At 59.0% G+C, this 13281-nt stretch overlaps 1 protein-coding gene across 1 annotated transcript in view; it reads right to left on the bottom strand.

Annotated features, from left to right (window-relative positions):
- Positions 1-12811, bottom strand: part of PNPLA5 (patatin like phospholipase domain containing 5) — a 38878-nt gene extending 26067 nt beyond the window's left edge. The window contains exons 1-8 of the mRNA XM_029955002.1: positions 12619-12811; positions 12006-12238; positions 10145-10210; positions 9630-9839; positions 8208-8268; positions 6905-7090; positions 4797-4929; positions 2064-2180 (exon numbers count right to left, since the gene is read on the bottom strand). Of these exons, the coding sequence (XP_029810862.1) occupies positions 2064-2180; positions 4797-4929; positions 6905-7090; positions 8208-8268; positions 9630-9839; positions 10145-10210; positions 12006-12238; positions 12619-12811 (1199 nt within the window). The remainder of the gene's footprint in view (positions 1-2063; positions 2181-4796; positions 4930-6904; positions 7091-8207; positions 8269-9629; positions 9840-10144; positions 10211-12005; positions 12239-12618) is intronic.
- Positions 12812-13281: the final 470 nt, after the last annotated feature.

Below are 13281 nucleotides of genomic sequence, written 5' to 3'. Positions count from 1 at the left end.
CCCCCCCCCCCACCAATGGCTGCCCAGATCCAAAGTCCTGGTCACACAGACAGTGGCCCCTGTGACCCGGCCTCTGCCTACCCTCCACCTGTGGACCTTGTGGCTCACACAGCTCCGGGCACACTGGTTGCTTTCTGCTTCTGAACACATCAGCTTCATTTCAGTCTCAAGGCCTTTGCACTTGCTGTTCCCTCTGCTTGCAAAGCTCTTCCCCCAGCTCGTTGGCGCTTGTCTGAGGCCTCACCCCCAGGAGAGGCCTTCCTGGACCTCTGATCCCAAGTAACTCCCACCCCAACCTGCCATCATTTCCATAATCTCTTGTTCTCCTCATGGCACTACCTCAGATGGTCTTATTTTTGCTTTTTCCTGCTGGCTGCTTAGCATCTGCCCCACACCCACACCAGAATGCAAGTTTTATTTGCAGCTATGACCCCAGAGCCTACAACCTATTAAGTATAAATTAAATGAATGAATTAATGAACCATTATCTCTTTTGTTTAGATTTATTCCTTTGCTCCCTTTTTTCTCTAGAGCTTGCCTCCATTTCTCCACTCTCCACTCTGCCTGAAAGAGAGAAAGGGGCCTGGGAGTGGGGCTGTGGAGGCCCTGCTCCGCCCTGAGCCTCCCAAGGACCAGGGGGGCAGGTGGTGCTGCAGCGCTGGCAGCCAGGGGCCCTTGGGCACCCCAACAGGACACACAGAGGTGGGATTCTGAAAACGTTTTAACCCCTCTCTCTCCTCCCACCCTCCTACCTCCTGGTTGGGGGGGGGGGGTCCCACTGTATGGACCCAGGAAGAAGTCATCGGGGATCAAGGCGGCTGGAAAGAGGCAGACCATGGGGGTCACCCTGGGGCTAGTGCAGGACCAAGGGAGTCAGAGAAAGGATCCCATCACTTCCATTTCTCTTCCAATCTCTGGAATGAACACACGGCATTTTCTCCAGCTCAGCAACAACACCCAAATCCTGATTCCCAGCAGATGCTGCCCACCCCCCCCCGGAAACTTCCAGAACCAAGATGTGTGTCTCAGCTCCTGCCTGCCTTTTTCCCCTCTGATGACACAGGGGCAGGGTGACCTGGACACAGTGACCCAAAGACATACCAACAGGCTTGGCTTCTCCCAAAAGAGAAGTCTTCGGGCCCCGGGGGGGGCTCCAGAGGGGCCAGTGGGACCTCCTCTGGTTCCCGGGGGTCACCTACCCACCCAGTCGGGGACAACAGTCTGAGAGGAAAGAGAGGCTGTCTCCTTGGTCGTCCACTCAGCAGACCAATTCCTGTGCTGGCCCTGGGCCAAGGGCTGGGTTCTATGCTCTGGAAGACGAGCTAGGACTCAGGACTAGAGGCAGAGGGAGGACAGGCAAGACAAGGGCCAGGGGAGGCCAGTCACTGGGCTGGCTCTCTTTGTGCCCCTCAGGCCTGACGGGAAAGTCTGGGCTCCTTGGTCAGGTCCACAGGAGGAGATGCCCTGAGCCAGAGGGGGCTGGTGACCGGCAGGCAGCAGAAGACGCAGAAACAGGTGGATGCAAAGCTTTCAGAGCCTGGGGATGGACGAAGGGCAGGGATGAGGCCAGGGCAGTGAGCAGCCTCACGCCCAGTGAGGTCCCTCTGCTCCCAGACGCTGCCATGAGGAAGGGTCTTATTCCAACACTGGGATTCCAGGGATGGCAAGCAAACATCTGTCAGGCAGGTTGGGAGGCAGGCTGAGGGACAGGCAGTCCCAGCCCAGACCCCACACGGGACACGGAGGGACGTCCAGAAGGCTGATGGAAGGGCGGTGGGGCTCTGGCAGACCAAGGGGACCCACTCAGCCTGGGAGCTTGGACCGCCTCTGGGAGCGGGTCCTGCAGACTGACCAGCATGTCTGGCCAGCGCCTACATCCAGGCCCAGCACGGGTCTGACCCACAGCGGTGACCAAACACAGGTGCCAGGGACTGCGCGGGCGGACAGAGAGAAGGACCCAGATGGTGTGTGCCCTGCCTGTCCAGGATCCAGGAAAACGGCTGGTGCTTTTCTCCACCAGCGAAGCCACTTCCACTCCACCCAGGCCCATCCGCCAACCTCACCTGACCAGCCTGAGGAGCTGGTCCTTCGACCTGGAGCAGATCTCGAGGCCCAGGCTCTGCAGCACACTCTGCATCCACCACAGGTCGGCCGGCGCATCGGGCAGCCATTCCACCAGCCTGGAGGAGGGAGCAGCAAGCAGCTAAGCATGAGCGGGCGGCCCAGCGGCGCCCACCTTGCCCACGGGCCCAGGACAGAGCCGGGCACCTCCCTGCACCTGAGGTCCCAGGCCTAACGGAAGTGAAATAGTGGGTGAGAAGCACCGCGCAGGGTTGGCCCCACCACAGAGCTGGTTAGCGACTCCACAGGGCAGGAACAGGTAGCCCAAGGTGGGACTGGGGTCAGGCTGGCTTGGGGTCGTGGCCCAGCCCCTGCAGTCATCAGCTGTGTGACCTAGGCAGGTCAGAACCTCTCTGGGCCTCAGTTTCCTCACCTGTCTAAAGAGGACCATCACGGGGCGCCTGGGTGGCTCGGTAGGTTAAGTACCGGACTTCAGCTCGGGTCATGATCTCACAGTTTGTGAGTTCAAGCCCCACATCCGGCTCTGTGCTGACCGCTCAGAACCTAGAGCCCTTTTCAGATTCTGTGTCTCCCTCTTCTCTGCCCTGACCCTACTTGCGCTCTGTGTGTGTGTCTCTCTCAAAAATAAATAAACATGAAAAACGTTTTTTAAAGAAGAGAACCATCACCTTGCCTAGAGTTTCACCTCCTTCATCTCTCTGCCCCGCCCCCTCCTCCCCAGACCCGCCCTCCTGACTCCGCAGCCCTCCATCCACTCTCCAGTTAGCACCGGTCACTGTCCCGAGACATAATGCTGAGCGTAGCCCTTTCCTGCACAAAACCCTCCCAAGGCTCCCCCCGGGTCCCTGCAGGGCCAGCAGAGGGCCAGGCCGTCCAGGCCTGGCTGGGCCCCTCCTCGGCCTCACTGGACACTGCAGGGCCTCCCCCCTCGATGTGTCACCTCTAGCAGAGCTTCTAAACCAGGGCCTGGAACTGGGCAAGTGTCCCCACAGTGTAGTATGAGAAGCAGAACAGAAGCTCGACCATCCCCTCCCTGGTTCTGGGCCTTCCGCCTCGATTAGTGCAACCTACATGTTGAGCAGCACGTAGGTCACAGAAAATGCTAAGTAAGAACCTCCCTGTGGTCTGGACAGGTTTTCCCACCAGTGCTCATATTTGGACGTTTTTGTCTGTTTGGGCTGAATAGGTTAGACTTCGCACTTATCCTTTTTGACTTCAACCTGTGGTTTCAATCTCACAGCTCAGCAGGAAGAGAATCTGAGTCAGCAGAAAGCTCTCTCCTGGCTTTGGGCCACTGGAATCCCAGCATCAGAGCTGATCCAGTCATTAACTCAGCACAGAGCAGAACAGAGACCTGTGGCCCATTGTCATAGACCTCGTAGGGAAAAAAGGATTTTGTAAAAAAATGCATTTCTCCCCATGACACTTCCCCACTGAGACCCTTCACTGCCTTCCCACCACTGTTCGAATAAAGACCACACTCCTCACTTGGCTACAGCACCCTGCATGTCCAGCCCCTGCCAGCCACCACCACACTGCCTCACCACCAGCCCCCTTTGGCTCCAGCCACACTGGCCTCCAATGAGCTTTAGTTCCTCTGCCTTCTGCCCCAGGACCTTTGCACATGCTGTTCCATCCATGTGGAATGCTTTGCCTTTCCCTCTTTGCCTGCTGGACCTATCCTTCAGATAATAACTCAAAAGTTACTGCCTTTAGGCAGCCTTCCCTGACTAGATCGCCCCTAGTGTGAGCTGTGTCAGTTCAGAGGCAGTGTAGACCTCTTTTAGGAAATACAGCCAGTACAGACCTATCTAGGTATCTCTAGACAGAGGTGTGACTGCACAGATGAATGTGTGATGGTTTGTGGGTCTGAGTCAGGGCTGCCTCCCTATCCCCAGCCAAGCCCTGCCCAGGCCGTCGATAACTGCTGGTAGAATGGATGAACCAACAATGCAGAGTGATTCATTAATCAGCAAAGCTAGAATGGCTAGTGAGGGCTTAGCTACAACCAGTCTTGTTGGAAGAGCCTTGTTTTTTGATTTTTTTTTTTTTTGAGAGAGACAGACAGACAGACAGACAGAGTGTGTGTGTGTGAGCAGGCAAGGGGCAGAGAGAGAAGGAAACACAGAATCCAAAGCAGGCTCCAGGCTCCGAGCCGTCAGCACAGAGCCTGATGTGGGGTTCAAACCCATGAACCGTGAGATCATGACCTGAGTCGAAGTCAGACGCTACTCAGGAGCCCCATGGGCCTTGTTTTATAGAAAAAGAATCTGAGGCCCAGAGAGGTCAAGAGACCTGTGGTCCCAGGCCACACAGCTAACCTGACCCAGATCCAACCCTTGAATTATTTCCCCCGAAATAGCACATTTTCTCTGAGGCTCAAAGGGCCTAGAGACAGGAGAGCAGCCAGGGTGCTGGCCAGGTGCTGACTGGAGTGCTGACCAGGGTGCTGACCAGGAGGCCCCCTTTCTGATCAGCCGCTCACAGCTGCTACACCATCCCCCAGGGGTCCCTTTCTGATCAGCCGCTCACAGCTGCTACACCATCCCCCAGGGGTCCCATCTTGCAGAAGGAGACGACCAAGACCAAGCAGCAGGGGAGGCCAGCCATGCCCCACCCCCACCCAGCGTGCAGGCCGCCCTTCCTGCCGTGGGCACTGGCCTCCGCCACAACCCACAAGTCAGGCCCTTCCCAGGCCCCCTGCTGGGCCTCACCTTCTGCTCCGGAAGTAAACATACTCGAAGGGGAGTGTCCAGGGCAGCAGCAAGTAGGTCAGGGCCCGCCCGGGCACCGAGCGGCGGAAGCGGGCCCAGGGGCTGGTGTCTCTCATACATGCTTTCTTCAGCGCTGCAAGAGAAGCCGTGGCGTGACCCCCCGCCCTCCCCCAGTCCCCCAACCATCACCCTTCAGGAAGGTGGCCTGAACCCCTTTCCACCTCACACGGTCCACAAACTGTGCCTGTCTGCCCCCCCCCCCACCCCTGCCTCATCTGCAGAGGAAAAAAGCAGCAGGACTGATCAAGCCCCTAGCCTGAGCCAGCAGCGGGGAGGCACTCAGCTTGTGCTCTCTCCTCAGTGCCCCTGATGTAGGCACGACATGCCCCCATCACAGACGAGGAGACTGAGGTTCAGGGTGGAGAAGTGACTTGCCCAAAGACCATCCCAGGAAGTAGCAGGGCCAGGGGGGACCCAAGGCCTGGCAGGCTCGCCGAGTTCTCTCCTTCTCTCCCACCCCTCTGCAAAGTCCGTCGTGGGCCCCACCCCAGGGCGGGCCGAGCGCCCACACCATGCCATCCTTGGTACCAGCAACATGCCCGTGTTATTAGCAGCACAGCAGCGGGAACAACCGGCACCATTTCCCAGGTCCCCCAGCCCCGGAACAGACCAGGGTGGAAAGGACTGGCACCCTGGCCAGGGTAGAGCCAGAGCTCAAATCCTAGCCTTCAGACCGCGGCTCAGCCTCCATCCTTGACCCTGGGGATTGCTGTCTAGAGACAGCCACTTGGAGGGTTCACAGACAGCACGGCACAAAGACCCAGCTCCTCATTTACCTGCCGCGTGTCCCCGGATGAGTCCCTTCCCTTCCCCGAGCCTGGACCACCTCCTCTGAAAAGTGGCAGGCAGGCGAGGATTACGGGCTCAGCTAAGTCCCAGGGCGGGGTGCTCCTGTGCCGCCCCGCCCCCGAGGCGGCTCTCTGGCGCCCCCGCGTGGCTGCAGGGAGCTGCCGTGGTTCCAGAGCTCCAAGCTTGGACCTCAGGGGCTCAGCACAGATCCAGCACCGCTTGCGCCCGCCCTGTATGGCCTCCAGGGCAGAAAGAGGCTGCATCCACCCACGCTGTTCTTGCTCCGACCTCAACCGCCATCGTCTCTCCTTCCAGCCTCCCCACCGCCACCCCCAGCCTGTCCCAGCTAGGTGCGTGAACACTGGATCTAGAGTTCAGAAAAGTACTCAACTCTGAAAAGGAGAGGTTGCTCCCTGTAAGCCCCCCCCCCAGTGGCTCCCCATCTGTCTCCTCTCAAAGTTTCAAAGCCACCTGCCTGACGCTCCCAGCCTCTGCTCCCCGCCCCTCAACCACAATGCTGTGGCCACAGGGGCCTCCAGCTGCCCCCTCCAAGCCCAGGACATTTGCACATGCTGTATCCTCTGCCTGGCTGCTCATATTCCCCCTTTGGCCTGGCCACAACTCCTCAAGTCTCACTTAGCTGCTGTTCAAACCCACATCCCGACCAGCATTACACGTGTCTGGACTTTTGTTATTGCAGTTGTGACTCTGGGGTCACTAAGCAGGAGACCAGACTAAATGGATCACAGCAGAACTCCTGCTTCAGCTATGTGTTAGCTGTGTGACTTTGGGCCAGTCACTCAACCTCTCTGTGCAATGGTTTCCACACAACGAGGACCATTCAGTGCCATCCTCAAGGTATTGTTGGGAGGATGAAATGAGTCCCTCTTCATGTGAAAAGTCCAGAACCCTCTGCGTGTGCCTCTCTTAGGTCCCTCGTCCTTCCTGCCCTTCCCTGGGCAGTGGGCAAAGACCTGGCTTTCTGAGGCCCAGATCTTGGTTTGAATCTCCCAACTGCCTCTCTGAGCTTCAGTTTCCTCATCGGTGGAATGGGGTAAGAAAAGCACCCAGTGGTGGTGCGGAGCGAGTGATACAACAGGTAAAAGGCCTTCGCCCCACATGTGGCGCTCAGGGGACGGTCAGTAAGTGAGCCCTGTCTTCGTCCAGCCCGCGAGGACCGGCAGGGGAGGGCCCCGCCCCCAGGCCCCTGCGTGCAGGGCACGGGGCAGGCGAGCAAGTGCACGGAGGAAGGGCAGTACCAGCCTCCAGCTCTGGTGAGAGCCGCTCGAAGTTGGGCACGTCCTTGACCAGCATGTTGGGCACTGCCCAGTTTAAAGACAGGCCCCCCTTCTGGCCACCGTCATGGTCAGTGTCCTGGGTCCCATCCACGGGGGCTGGGGGCTCCTTAGACGCCAGCAGGCAAAGCACTGGTTCCTTGGTAAGTCCTGGGTCAGCAGAGAAGAGGGACATGACAGGTCAGTGACTGGAGCCCCCTGGTGACAGCGACTCCCCTGGCCCTCCATGCCACCTGCCCCTCAGTCCCCAAACCCAGCTCTGCGGACCTGATTGCCACAGAATGGACCCATGGCTCATCCTGAACAACCTCTTCCAGCTCTCCCCGGCCCTTCTCTGCTCCCTGTCTCCCGTGCACTTTCTAGCAGTTAATGAGATCCCAGACCATGAAGAACCAGTCCACAGGTCAAATCCTGATGTCGGCACCTGCTAGCTAGGGGACCTAAGTGCTCCGTGCCTCAGTTTCCCTCTTTGAGAAAGGAGAAAATGAAAACCTGCTCTCTGCGGTTGTTCTGAGAACTGGATAAGGCAACCACCCAAAGCTCAAGCCCAGATCTGGGCACAGAGTGCGTGCTCAGCAAATCCTGCCGGCTCCTGTGTGGCTGGGACCGCAGTGGGGGTAAAGGACATGTTCTTTCTGTGGCCAACAGCCTGGGCTCAAATCTCAGGGTGGCGACTTTGAAGTGCAGTGCTCTGTGGGGTGAGATCCAAGCCCTCCAATGGAGAAGACCTCTCTGGCCCACCCACTCCCCCACGAACACACACGCACAAGCACACGCCTGCGGCCATACTGAGTTGTGTGCACTGAAGGTGCTGGCCCTGTTCCTTTGCTCACCCGCCCTCTGCCTGGAATGCCCTCTTCCTGTCTGTCTTCAAACTTTCCACAGTGTTCATACTAGTCAAAACCCAGCTTATCTGTTGCCGCCTCCAGGAAGCCCCCCTTGCCCGCCCTCCCCACCTCGCCGCTCCCGGCTAGGTCAGGGTCCCCTCTGGGCTCCTGTAGGCCTGAGCGTTCCTCCACCTCCACGGGGAGGTGTCTCTCTCTTGGTTTGTGTCCCCGCATCAGACTAAGGCCAGTCAGCTCAAGAGCAGGGCCCACATGTGATCCTCTCTGGGCCCCAGGATCCAGCTCAGTCCAGGCACAGAGCAGAGGCCAAGGAAGAGAATAAGCGAGCCGAGGGCCCTAAAAACTCAAACATCCGGAAAGCCAGATCCACGTGGGGCCCCGGGGAAGCAGGACGCCCGGCTACCGTCCTGACGGCCACCTACCGCGTCTCTCCAGGAACCGGAGGGCGTCCAGGTAGCCTTGTCTGCAACTGTCAGCGACCATCTGCCAACACAAGGGTCAGCGGGGGATGGGGAAGGCCTTGAGCTGGCGGCTCGTAGGCAGAGACTCCTCTTCAACCGGAAGCAATCCCTGCCCAGCCCGCGCTCCCCTCAGCAGGGTTCAAGGACCCCAGTGCTGGCTGGGGGCTGCTCCCATTGAAGATCTGCCATCTATTCAAGCTGCTCCCTTCCCACCCGCCCATGTCACCTCCCTCCTCCCTCCCCTAAGACTCCTTGGTGGGGGCGGGGGTTGGGGAGGGGACTTACTCCAGACTCTCCTCTCTCTGGTCTCAGTTCCCTCCTCTGAAAAACTAGGCCCGGCTCAGGATGCTGGTCAAGGCCTCGTGGTTCCCTTTGCCTTTTGATGCTTATTTCCAGAACCAGCCTGAGATGCCAGAGGAAACTCGGGGCCCTGTCTCAGTCAGAGCCCCCTAGTGGGGAGAAGGCACCTGCACGTGCAGGAGGGAGCTGTGTGGCCTTGGAATGGCCACGCCCCCCTTCTGAAAGCCTGAGCTTCCTTGGCCGTAAGGTGGGGCTGAAATTTTCTGTCCACCCCACAGGTATAGGAGAGATCGGAGTAAATGGACATGACCTTGTTTCCTAAATTAAAAACACTATGGAACCGAGGTGCCTGGCTGGCTCAGTCGGTAGAGCGTGCAACTCTTGATCTTAGGGTTGTGAGTTCGAGCCCCATGTGGGGCACTGAGTTGACTTAAAGTAAAAAACAAAACAAAACAAAATACTACAGAACCAAAAAATGTATGAAGCAATAGGGGAGGGCCAAGGCATGGTTGGGCGTGTTATGGTGATAAACTGCAGGAGGGAGTTGTCTGATGACCCATTTTCCTGAAATTCCGGGGACAAAGGCAGGAAGTGTAAATCTATTGTCCACCTTGGTCTGTGTTTTCGCCTCGCCTCCACGGGGATGGTCAATTTGGCCACAGTCTAGGGCACTGGCTAAGAGCTTGGGTCTGAGGATTGGAAGCCTGGCTTCGCTGCTTCTGGGCTGTGTGACTTTGAACAAGTTGCTTAACCTCTCTGAGACTTGGTGTCCTTCCCCCAGGAAAGAGAGACAGTAACAGGACCTCTCACAGAGGCCTGGCTCAAACCCAAGCTCGGGAGGGCTGGCCTTAGCATGCTTTGATATGGAGGCTGTTCCCAACTCAGCATTCCCTTGGGCAGGGAGGGATTCTGTGGGCACCACCTGTGCCCCAAGTTGTGGGTTCGAGGGCTCCACTGCAAGACTCAGGACATGTATTCTACCTTGGTGGGTGGGGAGGGTGTGGGGCACAGTCTGAGTCACAGGACCCCTGACCATGGCCAAGCCTCTAACACCTTCCAGGTGGGCGCTGGGGCCAGACCTACCTCCGGGCTGGGGGGTATGAGGGAGGCAAACCCCAGGAAGAAGTTCTGGGTGGATATCTGGAAATTGGCATTGAAGGCGTTCAACTCGTGGATGCTGGCCGAGGTGCTCTGGGGGCAGATGTCCACTGTCCCGTGGAAAGGGGACACGGTGATGGTGGAGGGACAGTCCGCGAAGGGCAGGTTGTTGCTCAGAGCCCCGTCAATGTAGCGCTGCAATTCAGGTGGACTCCCTGCTCAGGATGCCTGTCCTCTTCCCGAACCGTCATGGAGCCACCGGCCGGAAACGGGCGGCAGCCGGTGACCTCTAGCTGCCCGGGAGCCACTAGGTCCACTGGAGCCCAGGATGATCTGAGCACTGCCTCCCAGGAGCAGGGGCTGGGGGGGCTGGCACACAGCAGGTGATCAAGGAGCACAGACGGGTCCCCTCCACCCACACGGCTGTCAGCGGTAGGAAAATGGGGCCACCCAGAGCCTGGGACAGGGACTCAGTCACCACGCCCTCGCAGTGCACTTACCTCCCCTCTGAATTCGGGAGGAATCGTCCCACAGTAGAAAGGAAAGTATAAGGTACAGACCAGAGCCTAGGAAAACGGAGCAGCGGAAACACAATTGTTCATGCTCTCGGTGTTCAGAACCTGCTCTGGGCAGAGCAGCCTGCAAGGTATGTGGTGTGAGTTTTGTGCCCAGGGAGGGAAATGAGGCCCAGGGAGGTGTCGCGGCCCAGCCGAGCTCTCAAGGTCAAGGAGGTGCTTGAATGCAAGCCTGTCATGATACTCACCCTCCCCTTCCCGCTAACGGTCCTCGCCCACTTGAAACTGCTGCCGGGACTTCCCTTCCCTCAAGGACAAACAGAGGCGCCAGGTGCCCTTCCCAGCTGGCAGGAATGCTTCCCAACAATCTAGATTTGCCTCCCAAAATGCATTCCCGGACACCCACTCAACCAGACGCATCTCAGATCAGAAACCCTGACTTCCGGTTAAGTGTCAGACTCTTGGTTTCAGCTCAGGTCGTGATCTGATGGTGGTCCGTGAGTTTGAGCCCTGCATCGGGCTCCACACGGACAGTGCAGAGCCTGCTTGGGATTCTCTCTGTCTCTGCCTCTCCCTCGGTCAAGTTCTCTCCCCCCCCCTCCAAATAAACAAATAAACATTAAAAAAGAAGAAACTCTGACTTCTCCACCCACTTGGAAAACACTGTCCACTCTTCCCAGGAGAGACTCTGACAAGCCCTTCAGTGAAAAAGATGCTTAACATATTGACATTTGGGGCTCGAGAATTCTGCCTTGAGAGTGGGAGATGGGGCGGGAGGGGGCTGTCCTGAACACCGTGGGTTATTTAGCAGCGTCCTTGGCCTCTACCCACTAAGTGTCAGTACTTTGCACGCACACACATACACATACACAGAGCTGTGACAACCAAAAATGCCTCCAATGTTGTCAAATGTCCCCAGCGGGGGAGAATCACTTCTGGCTGAGAAACACTGAGGAGAGCCTAGCAAACTCATCCAGCACAGAACTTGTCTTTCGGTCTACTTGGAAATATCCCTCCGACCCTCTCTAGGGGGTGCAGGATCGATCCTGTCTCTACCCAGTGGGAGATGCAAGTGGGAGTCTTGTTCCCACAGATAAGATGACGGCAGCTAATGTTTACTGAGCACCTATTATGTGCCAAGTCCTGTGCTATGTGCCGTCCAGGCAAAGATGCTGGGACACGCTTTAGGGTCCCGAGCCAGCTTCCTCAAGAGCCATCAGGCCACAGCATGGGACTGGCCCTGCACGTACTATGAATTCCAATCAGCACAGAAGGGCAGACTCAGGAACAATCCCCGTGCTGGGGGGGGGGGGGGGGCTGGGGTCAGCAAGATGAAGCAGGTTCTGCAGCAGGGCCCCAGTCTGGGTGGAAGGCACGGACCCGAATGGAGGGGGCAGCAGAGCTGTGATGGGGGAACTGACGTCCTACAGGGTGGGGGCCTGTCTCCCTACCTGCCTGAGCCCTCCTGACCACGCCTACAGCCTGTCCCTGGCCTCTCCCTGACCTGTAGCTCTCCTAATTCCATGATGAGCCTGCTCATCTCTGAAAAAGCAGCCCCTTCAAGGACCCTGAGTACAGAAGCCTGACTTTGCCGCCTCCCCAGCCATACCCTTCTCTGTGTGCAGCCAAAGGGCCTTCCCAGAGCAAGCTGGGAGCGTGGAGATTCCATACTTACCCAGTGACTCCTCTCTGCACCTCCACTGTCTTGCTCTTAAACAAACCCAAGCCTCAGGTCCCCACCCCCACCCCAAGGAGTGTCTGCCCCCGGGGAGCACCTGGCAAGTCGCTGGGAGGAGTTGGAGTCCACTCACCTGTCTCCAGGGCCTGGGTCACCCAGTGCTCTCACCTGGATGACTTCACTGCGGGTTGCGAAGTCGGTGACTATGATGTTGTGGCCATCGGGCCAGCGGGTCAGCGAGATGCCCAGCCGCTGGGAGGCCAGGATATGAACGTCAGTGGGCAGTTTGTCCTGCAGCTGCTGCCTGATGTGCTCGATGGGCGCGAAGGCAGGGTGGAAGATGCCCAGGCTCAGGTTCTCCACGTGCCTGACCATGCCCAGGAGGTGGGAGCAGCAGAAATCTGCGGGCGCACAGAGGAGGGGGTCCTCAGCCTCCCAGGGGGTCTGCCCACATCCGTCCCAAAGCCTTGACCTCCTTCCCGGGTGCCTCCCCTCTCCATCTCAGAATTTCCATGCCCAGCCGTGTTCAAATGCTCTGTCCACCTTTTGATCTCAGGAGCAGGCTCCCCAGTTCTGCTCGGTTCTCTGCGAAACAAGGGTAACCATAGGCTAGCCCTGAGTCCTCAAGGTTCTCATAAGGCGTGGACCCAAGCACGCTGCGTGCAAAGGGCGCAGGCCCCAGCGCCAGGCACGAGGCCCTGAAACGCCCGTCTCGGCGCCCTCCCTCCCGCGTGGAGCCAGCGTCCCGCAGCGCTCCTCGCCCGCGCCGACCCCCGCGCACCGACGGTCTTGCCGGTGATGATGCTCATGGCGTTAAGAGCCCCAGACGAGGAGCCATAGATGCGGCGAGCGCCCTGGAGGAGGTGCGGGGCGCGCTCCCTGAGGCAGCAGGTCACACCCACGTGGTAGAGCCCCAGAAAGCCTGCGCCCGCGAAGGACAGGTTCCAGCTACCCTCCTCCTGGTAGCAGTGCATGGCGGTAGGGGCGGCCGGGCTGGGGTCGGGACGGAGCTGGACCGAGGGTCCGCACGGAGGCAGCCAGCGCTGTCGTGAGACCACCGGCTGCCGCGAAGATAAGCCCCTGCGGGAGCACGAACCCCGCCCCACGCGCACCTGCCCCGCCCCGCTCCGGGGTGGGTCTCCCGCCGCCCCAGCCAATGAAGCTCCACAGCCGCAATGCCCCGCCCCACGCGCCCTTGCCCCGCCCCGTGCACCCGCCCCGCCCTGGGGTGGGTCTCCCGCCGCCCCAGCCAATGAAGCCCCAGGACCGCGATGCTCCGCCCCCAGGGGTATGGCTGGTTTGGCCCCGAGCGGCGAGGCTGCTGGGGGTACGCTGGCGTCGCCCCCATACGCCGGCTGTGTGGCGGATCACGGCCCCAGGTCGCGGCGTGACCGGCCAGCGGGGAACGGCACTGGGACCCAAGAGAACCCAGCCTGTAAAGTTT

The sequence above is a fragment of the Suricata suricatta genome, chromosome 10 (genome assembly GCF_006229205.1).
Source record: "Suricata suricatta isolate VVHF042 chromosome 10, meerkat_22Aug2017_6uvM2_HiC, whole genome shotgun sequence".
In the NCBI taxonomy this organism is placed as follows: Eukaryota; Metazoa; Chordata; class Mammalia; order Carnivora; family Herpestidae; genus Suricata; species Suricata suricatta.
This window is presented reverse-complemented; position numbering and strand designations above follow the sequence as displayed.